Here is a 13,151-nt window from a genome sequence, read left to right as displayed (position 1 = left end):
GGAGATATTGAGTCTCCAAAATGTCTATAAGACATACAGTTTGAGATATCTAATAGATAATTGGAGATGTAAGGGTGATAGTCAGTAGAGAGCTTAGGACTGGATAAATCAATTTAAGAATCATCAGCTTGAAGATAGCAATTGAAATAATATAAAGGGGAAAAATAAGACGGCCCAAGATAGAACCCTGAAGGATACCCAAGATTAGCAGTTGTGACCCAGTAAAAATCATCAAAGGAGACAGAAGGATGAGTTAGAGATAGAAAAACAGGTAAGCATAATGTCCCACAAATCTGGAAAAGGGAGTGATAGAAGGTATAAGATTACAGAATGGTCAAGAAAGATGAGGATTGAGAAAAGAACATTGGATTTGGTGACTGGGGGATGGATAGTGAGACTGAGGGATGGATGGTGACTTTGGAGAAAATATTTCATTTAAATGATGAAGTTAGAGCAGATTGTAGACAGTTAAGAAAGGGAGAGGAAAGGAAGAAGAGACACTGATAGCAGGAGAGAGATATGGAACAGTAGTGGAAATGGAAGGATCAAGTCGGAGTTTTGAGAATGGAGGAGACATGGGCATGTTTATAGGCAATAGAAAAGCAGTCAGTGGAGGGGGGAGAATGAGGATGATAGAGGTGAGTCTGCTGGAGAAGATGGAATGAAATGGGATCACCTTTGCAGATGGAAGACTTAAGTCGTCTTGGCAAGTAGAAGGACCACCTCTACATATGGGATGGTGAGAAGGAAATGTCTTCTGAGAGTCAAAAGAAAAGAGGGTGCCCTTAGTGAGAGGCCTTGGTATTTTTCAGTAAAATATTAGCAAGATTTTTAGCTGAGAAGGGGATAAGGAAAAGCACTGTGGGAGGTTTAAAGAGGAATGAAAAGTTTTGAAAAACTGCTTTGGATAGAGGGAGTGAGTCAATTGAAAAGGTTTAGAAGGATTACCTAGCATCTGTGAGAGCCCAGTTGAATACATTAAGAAATAGAATAGCTTATATAGACTTTACAGTTAAATTCATATCAGAATTATTACCTGACAGAGGAGGTCAAAGGTCTTAGGAACAGGGGTGGCTAGGTGGCGCAGTAGATAAAGCACCCGCCCTGTAGTCAGGAGTACCTGGGTTCAAATCCGGTCTCAAACACTTAATAATTACCTAGCTGTGTGGCTTTGGGCAAGCCACCCCATTTGCCTTGCAAAAATCTAAAAAAAAAAAATCTTAATGTCATAGATCTAATGACAGCAGGGAATTCAAAGGCTATCTTGTCCTCCCTCCTCATTTTGTAGATGACAAAACTGAGGCCTAGGGAGGTTAGATGATTTGTTTAAGTTTATGCAATTACTGTCAGCTGGGGCATTTGAACCCAAGGTTCTTTTCAATACCACGCACATACCATGTAACAGAAACAGCATCCAAAAAAAAGAGTGTTCTTCCCCACATCCTCACCTTTCACATCTGTAATCTTGCATCTATACCCAACTAGTTCAATTATGAGGTAACCAACCTCATATCCTGCTTCTCCTTAGAAAAGAAATAGAAGACATGATTCCAATAAAGAGTTTGTCAACTGTCACTTATCCATTGTCAGTAATGAATGTTTAATTCATTTTGAGGTTATTATTAAAGGACATTTTTTTACCAGTTTTTCTTGATTCTTAGAAGTTTATAGAGAGAAATGTAGAATTTTCATAGGAATTATCTAATAGAAGGAATATACTTTTTTGTAATATGGGGGTCTTTGACAATCTGGTGAAGAATATGGACCCCTTCCTAAAATGTTTTTTTTGCTTACATTTATAAGTAATGCTAATTTTTTTCTTTTTTGATTTTTATAAGGCATTGGGGTTAAGTGACTTGCCCAAAGTCATACAGCTAAGTAATTATTAAATGTCTGAGATCAGATTTGATCTCAGGTCCTCCTTAGTCCAGGGATAGTGTTCTATATACTATACCACTTAGCCATCCCCTGAAATGCTAAATTTCAAATAAAGCTTAGGGAAAATAAAGTTTTATTTTTTTTCCCCCATTCAAGTTCATAAACTATCCTTGGACCCCCTTAAAAACTCTGCACCAGGGGCAGCTAGGTGGCACAATGGATAGAGCACTAACCCTGGAGTCAGGATGATCTGAGTTCAAATCCAGCCTGACAATTAATAATTACCTATCTCTGTGACCTTGGGCAAGTCATTTAACCCCATTGCCTTGCAAAACCCAAAAAAGAATAAAAATTAAAAATAATTTTAAAAACTCTGCACTAGATATCTCAATGGGTTTTGTACATTCTAAGAATAGAAGCAATAAATAGGATCACAGATTGTTTTTCAGTGCCAGGGTAGATAAGTACCCATTTGTAATGATTGGGAATCAGTTTTTTAAGATAAAGATAAACAAAAACAAATGGTCAAAATTCCCAGACACATCTCCAGCCCCATCCCTTGAATTACCCAGAATAGTCCCTAGATTCTAGACAATACACAGTCCCTGGGAAAAGATTGTGAAGTCTGCACATTTTCATTTTAGAGCCAGTTTTACCAATGGGGAGAGGGTAAAGGAAGAAATAGCTTGTATGTCAGGTCATCAGTGGATTGTGCTGTACTGGAGATGTCCCACAACTCAAGGGGCCAGAGGCATTTCTTAAAGGACTTTGAGAAATGATCTAGGACATCTCATGTACCTCTGGTTGCATAATTATTGAACCCTTTTTTTAAGAATCTAAAATACATGAATGATTATGTACATAAATATAAAATGAGAAAGAGAAGGAAATAATCATTTATATAGAACCTACTTTGTGTCTTAGCACTGTGCTATTATTATCCTCATTTAATAGTGGAGAAAAACCAAGGCAAATCAGTTAAGTGACTTGTTCAAGGTCACACGTCTAATGTCTTGAGGCCAGGTTTGAGCTCAGCTCTTCCTGCTTTCAGACCCTGTATCACCAAGCTACCTCTAAATAATGAAGCTAATAAAACGAAGTATATAATTTTAAAAGATCAATCTTAGGAGATATCAGACAAGTCACTGAGAATTGCCCTACAGAAGGACACCAGTTCAGTAGTCAATTCTACCAAACTTTTAAGTACAAATAATTCCTGTTTTTAAAATTATTTTTGAAAAAAAAAAGGATATTTATTTCCTACTAGACAAATATAGTGAGAATTTCCTAAAATGACAAAAGAAAAATCTGAGGAAAAATTACAGACTATCCTATTATTAATCCATATTGATTTAAAAAATATTCCTGGGGCAGCTAGGTGTACAGTGGATAGAGCACAGCTCTGGAGTCAAGAGGACCTGAGTTCAAATGTGGCCTCAGACACTTAATACTTATCTAGCTGTGTGACCTTAGACAAGTCACTTAACCCTATTGCCTTTCAAAACAAAATAAAAAATCTTATCAACTAGCTCTGATACTACGTGCAGTATTCTACCCCTGCAGTCCCCCATCCCTGAAATGAAGAGAGATACATTTTCTTCATTTTTTTGCCTTGCCAAAAACAAACAAAAAATACTACTACATTCATGGAGGGGAAGGGGGGAAATGGTCAAGTAGGATTTATTTTTTTATTTTTTAGGTTTTTGCAAGGCAAATGGGGTTAAGTGGCTTGCCCAAAGCCACACAGCTAGATAATTATTAAGTGTTTGAGACCTGATTTGAACCCAGGTACTCCTGACTCCAGGGCCAGTGCTTTATTCATTGCGCCACCTAGCTGCCCCTTCAAGTAGGATTTAGAAATGGAATGCAAGGATGATTTAAAATGGTATGGGGGGAATATGGGAGGGAATTGGGGAAAGAGGGAGGAAATAAGATTGTACATGAATTTATCATTAGATAGTGAGCCCATGATAAAATATGGTAAGGATTCTTGTTAGAAAATATTTTTAAATATAAAAGTACATATTTGGAAATGATTCAGTTTTTATACATTTAAGAAAAACACTAAAATTATTTCCATTAAAAAACAAGCATTAAACAGGGTTAATTAACTCTTGCCACTCCTATTGAACTTAGTCTTAGAAATTTTATCAGTAAAGTATGAAAAAGAAATGAAAGCAATAAGTATTTACAATGAAGCTGTTAAAATGTCTGTAGATTCCTAAAGCAATAGTTGATTAGACAAGATAGTCAATAATGGAAGTAATCGCTTTAGTAAAGAATGTATAGATAAAGTAAACTTCAAAAATTATACATTTCTCTGTACCCTACTAAGAATTTAGAGAAAAACTGATAGAAAAAATATCTTTTACAGTAACTATGAAGTGTTTCAAGTATTTGGCCATTAAAGTATCTATGAAAGGCAGTATAGCTAGAGAGTAGGTTTTAAAGTTTGAAAGACTTGAATTTAAATGCTGCCTTTTATTCATATTGGCTTTGTGATCACCAGCAAGACATTTAATGTCATTGCAAGAGGCAACCCTCTAAGGCCCCTAGTCCAAAGTAAAATCATTGGTCTGATCAACCAAAAAGGTAAGAAATAAGACCGGTGCAAAAACAATTGCAAGATGGTTTTTTTGCAGACCAAGGAAGAACTGAAGAAAAAAATTGGAGATCCTCCTACTAATAGTTGAACACAGTACACATGCCTACATACAGACAAGAAGCAATGTGGTATACTGTAAACAGAACTGACCTCAAAGTCAGGAAGACCTGGGATCAAACCCTAATAATGACTCATTTCAATTCTTACAAATCTTCCAGAATTCTCTGAATTCAGTTTTTGTTTCTTTTGACACAATAATATATATATATATATATATATATATATATATATATATATATATATTAAAACTTTTTATTGTGAATTTAAACATAACAAAAATGATTATTTGTGAAAAAATTGTTACCTACATTAAAGTGTATGTTAAATTTATTGGGATAGTAATAGTACTGCTTTCCTTGTGTAATTTCCTTCTATTCTCTTTAATATTCCCTGCTGAGTTTTTTTTTTCTTTAAGATTCCAATTGTTTCTGTTACAATCATAATTCTCTACTTCAAGGCAATTTACATCTCTACCCAAAGTCTGTTACATTCACAATTCTCTTCATCTTTCCCCTACGACATTCCCCATTCACATTATTCAGGACCAGATTCTTTTGGGCCTTTCAGAGTCCATTTGGAGATGAATGCATTACAGCAAAGGCTTCATTGAGACAGGGTCCAAGGAATGATTGGCTGGCACAGCTGGTTGGCATCCTGCAGAGGCTGGTCTTGGAGTTATACAACTATAACCAGAGCTTCAGATGGCTTGAACACTAAGGAGCACCAAGAGCGTGCCAGGCCTTCCTGCAGTGAAGTATGCATTCCAGCAGAGACATAGGTTTGAATTTCAAAGCTCTAAAAAGGAAGATCTCCCTTCTCCCTCCCCCATCCCTGTATGTAGGTCCATCCAATTTTCCAGTGTAGGCAGAATCTCCGAGCTGGCTCACCATACATGTAGCCGATGGCTACTTGTGTTTAGTTCTGCCTATGAAGAATCATTATTCAGACTTGGGAAAGCATGGGTGGAAATAAAACAAAAATTTATTAAAAAGGTTATAAGATATAGGAAGGGCGAGAGAGAGATATAAAAGAACAGCCAAGCAGTGTTGGTTGGTCAGAGAAGACGGTGGTGGCTGCTGAATTCTTTAAGAAATATTTCATTTATAATTTTTTTGCATCACCTACTAATTCCCTCCTCTACAACTCTACTTTAAAAGAAGATAATCTTCCTATATAACAAATAAGCATAATACAAAAAATTGATCCACACATTGAAAGCATCTGAAAATGTGTGTCTCATTCTTTACCCCTAGTTCATCATTTCTCTTTGAAGAAGTGCATGCTTCATCTTCAGTCTTCTGAAGTCATGATTGATCACATGACACAATAGTCCATTAAATTCATACGCCACAGTTCTGTCTCAAGGACTCCCTTTCCTTCCATTTATTTGCTATTACAAAAATTGCTATCAGTCTTTAAATTTACTAATAGAGACATGCAAATCAAGACTGCCAAATGTCAAAAATGATGAAAGTTAATGGAGAACTAGGAAAATTTAATAATATAATTTGATTGGATCTGTGTCCTGGTACAAGCATTTTGTAGAATGATATTTAATGTCACAAAAATTATCCTGCCTTTTAAACAAGTGATTCCATTGCAATCAGTCAACAAGTATTTATTGTTTATCATGTGCCAAACATTCTAGTGGGGATACAGATTTTTTTAAAAAGGGTGATCTTTTCTCTCATACAGCTTAAATTTATTGGGGAAGACATCATATGTATAGGATAGGACAAAGTTAGAGACTTAGTAGACATGTAATTGAATTGATAGAGGAAACTCCCACTATTCATAGAAGTTTGTACCTTGATTAAGACTACTTGTAGTTGAGTGGGGTATTCTGGAATGATGGTGGATTTGGTCAGAAAATCCCAAACTCTTCAGATTTCCTGCATTAATAAGGAATGTTTGCAGAGTGTAAGATCATTTCTAGCACAAAGCTGCTGAAGTCAGAGATATCTTCCACACCACGGGAGGGAGGTAAATGTAAGAAAAAGGTGCTTAAAAACATTTTTTTTTTAAATGATAGGCAAAGGAGAAAGAACCCAACCATTAACAGTTATTGTGGGAATAGAGAAGACTGGGATTGTCTTATGAGTAAGATGATGAAGCAAGAAAAGCCTCTCCTACCCAAAGAGTAACATCAAAAATAGCTACCCACTCAAAAACAATTCATAAAGCAACTCAAAAAAGACTTTAAAAATCAAAATAAGAGAGAATGAGGAAAAACTAAAAAATGAAATTAAGTGTAATCCAAGCAAAATAAGAAAATTATAAAAAGAAAGTAAATCAAGTGGTCAAGGACATCCATAATCTTAAGAAAATGACTCTGAAAATTACAGTTGAACAAGGGGAAGTCAGTGAAGTTTTAAGAGATGAAGAAATAATAAAAAAAATGTTTATATAAGGAATTAAAAATAGAAGAAAAGGCGAAAGAACAACACCTGGAGAAGAGAAAACAGAATAACTGGACTACAATCAAAAAAAGAATCTTGATATCTTGATATAATAATAGAAGAAATAAAGAAAATTGTTTTAAAATGTTAGAACAAGAGGGGAAGGTAGAAATTAAAAAAAAAGTTATCAATCACTACCTTAAAGCAATCCTCTAACCATAATATAAATATAAATAAAATTTTAATTATATATGGAAATGTAAATCATATGTCCATAATTGTTATTAGTAATTGGGTAGTTAGAAGGAAAGATGGGGATGAAACTGAGTAGGATGAGATTCTTAAAAGTAAAATAGGAAGATTATTTTTTAAAAGTTAAATTTTATACAAATGAGGAATGTGTGAATAGGAATTGATAGAGTGGGGAAGATAGATGAGGAAGATAGTTTCTGAAAACCTATTCTCAACTGGAATGGGTTAGATGTTATATATACATATATAGAAGAATATAAGTTTTCTAAATTCAGAAAGAAATAAGAGGGGATAGAAAGGGTGATGATGATGTTTGTACATCATTCTGAAAGAAGACCATGACATGTACATGAATTGGATTTGAATGAGGGGTGCTGTGCTAAGTCACCATCCTCACTCCTCCAGAGCAATCTGGCTCCAGTGGCTAGATATGGATCAGGAATACTGGAGATGGTTCTGGATGCAAGGCAGTCAGAGTTGTGACTTGCCCAAGGTCACACAACTAGTAAGTGTCAAGTGTCTAAGCACTGGTGCTGTATCCACTGCACCACCTAACTACCCCTATATGTTTTAGCTGCCATGTGTAGGCAATTGTCATTTCTGCTGGGGTAGGGTCTGCTACCCCTGCCAGGTCCTACTGTGCTAGGATTCCTCACGCAGTTTTTACTGTTTCCAGAAGAGTTCCCAGAGAGAGTTATTATGTAACATGTTCCAGAGTGAGAGCAAATAGGAAGGTGAAGGACCTTGAATCCATTTCATTTGGTCACTGTGAGGGGACACTAGTATGGACTGTGAACTTCTGGGAGCACTGGAATTCATAGAGGTTAATGAATTAGAGGATCTAAGGGATAAGGATAAGAGGTAATATAAAAAGGTGTGTAGATCAATGGGGAAGGGTTATAGATTAATGAGGAGTAGATTATAGAAGGGTTATAAAGGAGGGATTATTTTTGATTAAAGAATAGGAGGTTGAGGTAGACAGAGTAGAAGAATGAGGAAGAGTTGTTGCTTTCAGGAAACGTTATAAAAATGAGAGATAAACCAAATATATAAAGATATATTAGTGTGTGTATGTGTGTGTGTCTATATTGTGTATATGTGTATGTGAGCATGTATATATCTGTGTATATATGTCTATACCTATGCTTAACTATAGTGTTTCTGAGGGCTGGGGGGAGGGGAAAAAAGTAGAGAAGAAAACCCACAAGGAAGCAAATAAGGATGGGCAATTTTGAACACAAAGTGTAATGTTTATATAGAATTTCTTGAAATCAAAATTTATTGTTTTATATTATGACTTACGTTTTTGCTGTGCACATGACAATTTTTTTTAGCTAGATGGCACAATGGAGAGAGCACTGACCTTGGAGTCAGGAGGACAGGAGTTCCATCCTCAGACTCTTGATTAGCTGTGTAACCCTTGGGCAAGTCCCTTAACCCTGATTGTCTCACATCCAGAACTATCTCCAATCATCCTGATTCATATCTGGTCATTGGATCCAGATGCTGTGGAGGAGAAAGTGAGGCTGACTTAGCACAACTGCCCCTCACTCAAAGCCAATTGATGTGCTTGTCATGGCTTTGCCTTTTTTGAAAATGAAGGACAGATATTTTGTAAAATTTTTAAAAGATTTAAAAAAAACTACTTGGAGTCTTAATTACCTAGGGCACCAAGGAATTAAATAACTCACTCAGGATTACACAGCCAATTTTGTATGTCAGTATCAGAACTTGAATCCAGGTTTTGTTGTTGTTGTTTTTGGCTTAGAGGTTAATTTTCTCAGATTTTTTGCAGTAGAGGGATTATATTACTGGTACAGTGGACAGTCAGTGCAAAGGCACAGAAACACTAAAGAGGAGCCAAAGCTAGTCTCATGGATTGTAACACATGGGATTAGGAGTAGTTTATAATGAGACTGGAAAGTGGCTGTAGGTCTTAAAAGCCAAACTGAAGTTAACCTAAGTACATTAAGGGAGTTCCTGGAATTTAAGTCAGAGCTGTACTTTAGTGTCTATGGTAGGAGGAAAGACTTGTGGTAGAAAGAATAAGGTGCCAAGCTAGTATCCCAGGAGACCAGTAATGAGTAGTGAGACTGGACAAGGAATGGAGATAAGAAACATTTTGGAGATTGAAATAACAGGATCTGGCAACTGATTTGATGTATATAGCTAGGCAGAGTGAAAAGCAGAGATAATGCCAAGGTTTCAAATCTGAAACACTGTTCCAGTCTTTGATAGAAATAGAGAAGTTCAGAAGAAAAGGGTTTGTTTGGACATGATGATTTTGAGCTGTCTATGGGACATGCAATTTGAAATGTCCAGTAGGTATTGCAGGAATGAATGGAGCTCAGGAGAGAAACTTTAAAAATATGCAAATTTGGGAAGCATCTGGAGACAAATGATAAATAAACCCAGGGCTTTGGAGAGAGTATGAAGAAATGAGTCGGGCCCAGGATAGAATGTACTCACAATTAGACATAATATGAATGATTACTCAATAAAGGGGAACTAAGGTCAGACAAGTGTGAAAAGAACCAAAAGGGAATAGCAGCATGAAAACTCAGGAAAGAGAGAATACCAGAGGAAAAGATGGTCAATAGTGTCAAATGCAGCAGAGAGAACAAGGATGACAGTTGAAAAGCCTATTAGATCTGACCATTAAAGGGTTATTGATAACTTTGAAGATGGAGGTTTCAGTTTAATGATGAAATCAGAAACAAGATTGTAGAAATTTGAGAAAATTAGATGGGAGGCAATAAGAATAGACTATTTTTAAAAGCTTTCTGTATATAAGAATGTAAACGTGAATAATTCAGTATACAAAGAGCAGAAAAGGAGAATTGTGTAAGCCCTTTACCCAGATTACTTAAAAAAAAGTTAATCAGCACTGGACCAATCATAAATCTCTGGAGTACTCCCCTAAAGCATTCATGCTACATTGACATTGAACCTTTAACATCTACTTCTTTGAGCCTAGGCATCCAACCAGTTCTGAACCCATCTGATTATTACCTAGTTCACATCTGTTGTCTTCACCAGAACAGTAAGATGCTTTATTATAAGCTTTGCTAGCATCCTTCTCCCCATCTAGTAAGTAGTTTAGTAAGGTCCAAAAAAAGGGGAGGGGTGGAAATCAAGGTATCTTCCCTGACCTGTTTTTGGATGAAGTCATGCCTGGATTGTTGTAATTTCCACTTCTCTTATTAAAGGTTCACCAACCATGTCTAGTAGTCTGGTCTAGAATTCTTCCAGGAATTGATGTGGTTACAGAAACTCCTCACTTCCCTTTTTAAAAAATCAGGATATTAGTCCTCCAGTCGTTTTGTGCTGTTTCAGATATAATTTACAGTAGCTCGGTAATCACATCAACTTGTTCTTTCAAGGATTATAGTTCATATGGACCAGGTGACTTGGTTCTATCAAGTACAGCTAATACTTTCTTGTTCAGTTGGTTCTATGTGACTAGAGGTCAGGGGAAGATAGGACCCAGGATAGAGCTAGGGTGTATTTCTAACAGCCCCCGGGATCTGGATTTGGATTGTGAACCTCAAAGAAATAGAGGTTGCTGAGTGATGGTGGAAGAAGGGAGGTCTGGAATTAGCAGTGAAGACTAAGAAATATTATGGTCCCTGCTCCAGGAGGGCAAAATTTCAGAGAATCATGAGAGGAGATGTAGCTAATAGTGGAAAGGATGCTTAGGAGGCAGGTGTCCTTGAATGCTTAAAAATGGAAGTAGAATCCAAAGAAGTCTTAAATCTAGAGAATTTTGTTAATTATTGATTAGAATTCCAGAGGGCATAGTAAAGGGGATAGGCAGATCTTGAATGGTTTATTGGCAATAGAATAGAAAGGATCTTGAGTGAGACATTTATAGGGCCACTGTTGAGGTAGATGAGAATAAGAAGATAGGAAACAGGGTTTTTTGATGTTTAGCAGTGGAAAGATTATGGGGATTGGGGTGGAGGGGTGGGGGCAGGATGCACAGAGGAAATTTGTTGTCTATTGGCAAATGAGACGAGCTCAGTAGATGTCTTTTGAGAAAGGTAAATGAATAGGATGTTCAAGGTCTTAGTTCAGTCTTAAGGTCCACCACCTGGTTTTATAGTCTGAGCAGCCTAAACATCAGTTTAAGTATTAGTTTCCAGAGTGCTGAGTTGAGGGTAAGGGTAAGTTGATTGGTTAGGGTGGCATTGTGAATGCCACTCATTCATTTACTGATCCAGCCTAGGGAAATGTTCTTAGATGCTCTTGAGCCAAATTATTGTTGTACTAGGAATTGAGTCTACATTTGGAACCTTTTGTTCCCTCAAATTTGTTAATGATTCTATTTCACATTTTTGTGAAGTAGTATTTATTATATTTCTCCACTATTAATTACACTTAATGGGTTAGGGATTGTAGGATGGATTACCTCTTCATTGCCTCCTTTTTCACCTTGGATTGTACTAGCATCTATCAGACTACTTTTCCTTTCATTATTTTTTGTTCCTGAGTTGGCAATTTGGGACAATGGAATGGAGTTTTCAGTCTTAAGGGCTGCCTACTTCTAACCCTTGTTGCCATAGTGGAGCCAGTGACAGAGCAGCCTGGGCCTTGATGGATGGTGTAGAAATATAGATTGAATAACCTATGAGCTAGTATCTCTGCCACCTGAACCATGTGGACTTAAACTGTTCTTTTCCTACCCATTTTAAATGTGAAAAGGTCAGCTTTGTTTTTAAGAAGGTCAGTTTTTCTGCCTAACTAGTCAGTTCAAGGAAACTTGAACTCTAAAGTAATGCTTGGATCCCAAATTTAATCCCTGATGGAATATTATTTCCTATGTGTTTCATTTTCATTTCTGATAATGAATTTCCATTACCTTGTAATTCCAAAGAAAGTGTAGGGAGACTAATCTTCCTTTAATGATGTAATTTTAATTTCATAGAGAAAAATACATCTTAATTTCCAAAGTTGTGAATGTGTGGTAACCTCTTTTTTTTCTTTTGTTTTTTTTCCTTAGGCAAGTAAGAGAGACCCTGAAGAGACAAGTTATTCAAATGATGGAGCAAGTCCCAGGTTTCAGACCAGGCTTGGCGATTTTACAGGTATAATATCTCCATTAAAATAATTTGACCCATAGGAAATAAGCAGTTTCATTTGGAATACTCCACACTGTACAGAATTGTAATATTACTTCACCACACACCACATGTACTTTCAGCTTCCAGATACGTTATCTTTACTCCTTGTGAAGTCTTTGCTGGGAGTGGATGCTAAGTAACATAATTTTCTTCTTTTCCTATTGTCTTGCCACTGTTGCTTTTTGTTGCAAATTATTCCCTATTAGAAACATTGTGGTTGCTAAGAAAGACAATATGAAGGCCTGTGGTTATATTTCTGGCACAAATTTTCTGCTGTGATTTCTTATTTTGTTTTGTTTTTTTACTTTTTCACAAATTACTGAGTGAGGTATGTGAAAGAACCATGCTTAGAACACCCAGGGATGGGTATTTCTTGAATTATTTGGGGAGGTTTATTAAAGAAAGAAGGCATGTTGTAATCAAATCCAGGTTTCTCATAACCCTTTTTCTTAAGCAAACTCTACCGAAAGGGCTTCATTTGACCCTTCTCCACCCTCCTTGTTTGAAGAGGTTAACATCCAGGTTTTCATTAAGCAAAAAGCATTGTTTCTGCTTGACAGGATTTACCAGGAAACACATCTGAAAAGGATTTACTTCAGATATTTGTTTCCCCATGTTTGTAACATGGATTATGATTAGACAGGAATTGAGGAAGTAGGATTAATTAGTCTCTTTTAACAATACTTGCCCTTGCTTTATATGTATGTCTTGAATGGCCTGCTTGTATTTCACAATATGTGTGGAAATAGCTGCTTGATAATAATGTTAAGTCTGAAGCAATAATTAACCTACAGTAAGACTGAAATGTGAGATATTTATTAGTAATTCTTGAAT

At 36.3% G+C, this 13,151-nt stretch overlaps 1 protein-coding gene across 2 annotated transcripts in view; it reads left to right on the top strand.

Annotated features, from left to right (window-relative positions):
• MTHFD1 (methylenetetrahydrofolate dehydrogenase, cyclohydrolase and formyltetrahydrofolate synthetase 1) overlaps positions 1-13,151 on the top strand; it is a 90,024-nt gene that overhangs the window by 15,617 nt on the left and 61,256 nt on the right. For both annotated transcript variants that reach the window (XM_074236156.1, XM_074236155.1), the window contains exon 2: positions 12,197-12,281. In XM_074236156.1, the coding sequence (XP_074092257.1) occupies positions 12,197-12,281 (85 nt within the window). The remainder of the gene's footprint in view (positions 1-12,196; positions 12,282-13,151) is intronic.

This window comes from Macrotis lagotis, chromosome 4 (genome assembly GCF_037893015.1).
Source record: "Macrotis lagotis isolate mMagLag1 chromosome 4, bilby.v1.9.chrom.fasta, whole genome shotgun sequence".
Taxonomy (NCBI): Eukaryota; Metazoa; Chordata; class Mammalia; order Peramelemorphia; family Peramelidae; genus Macrotis; species Macrotis lagotis.
This window is presented reverse-complemented; position numbering and strand designations above follow the sequence as displayed.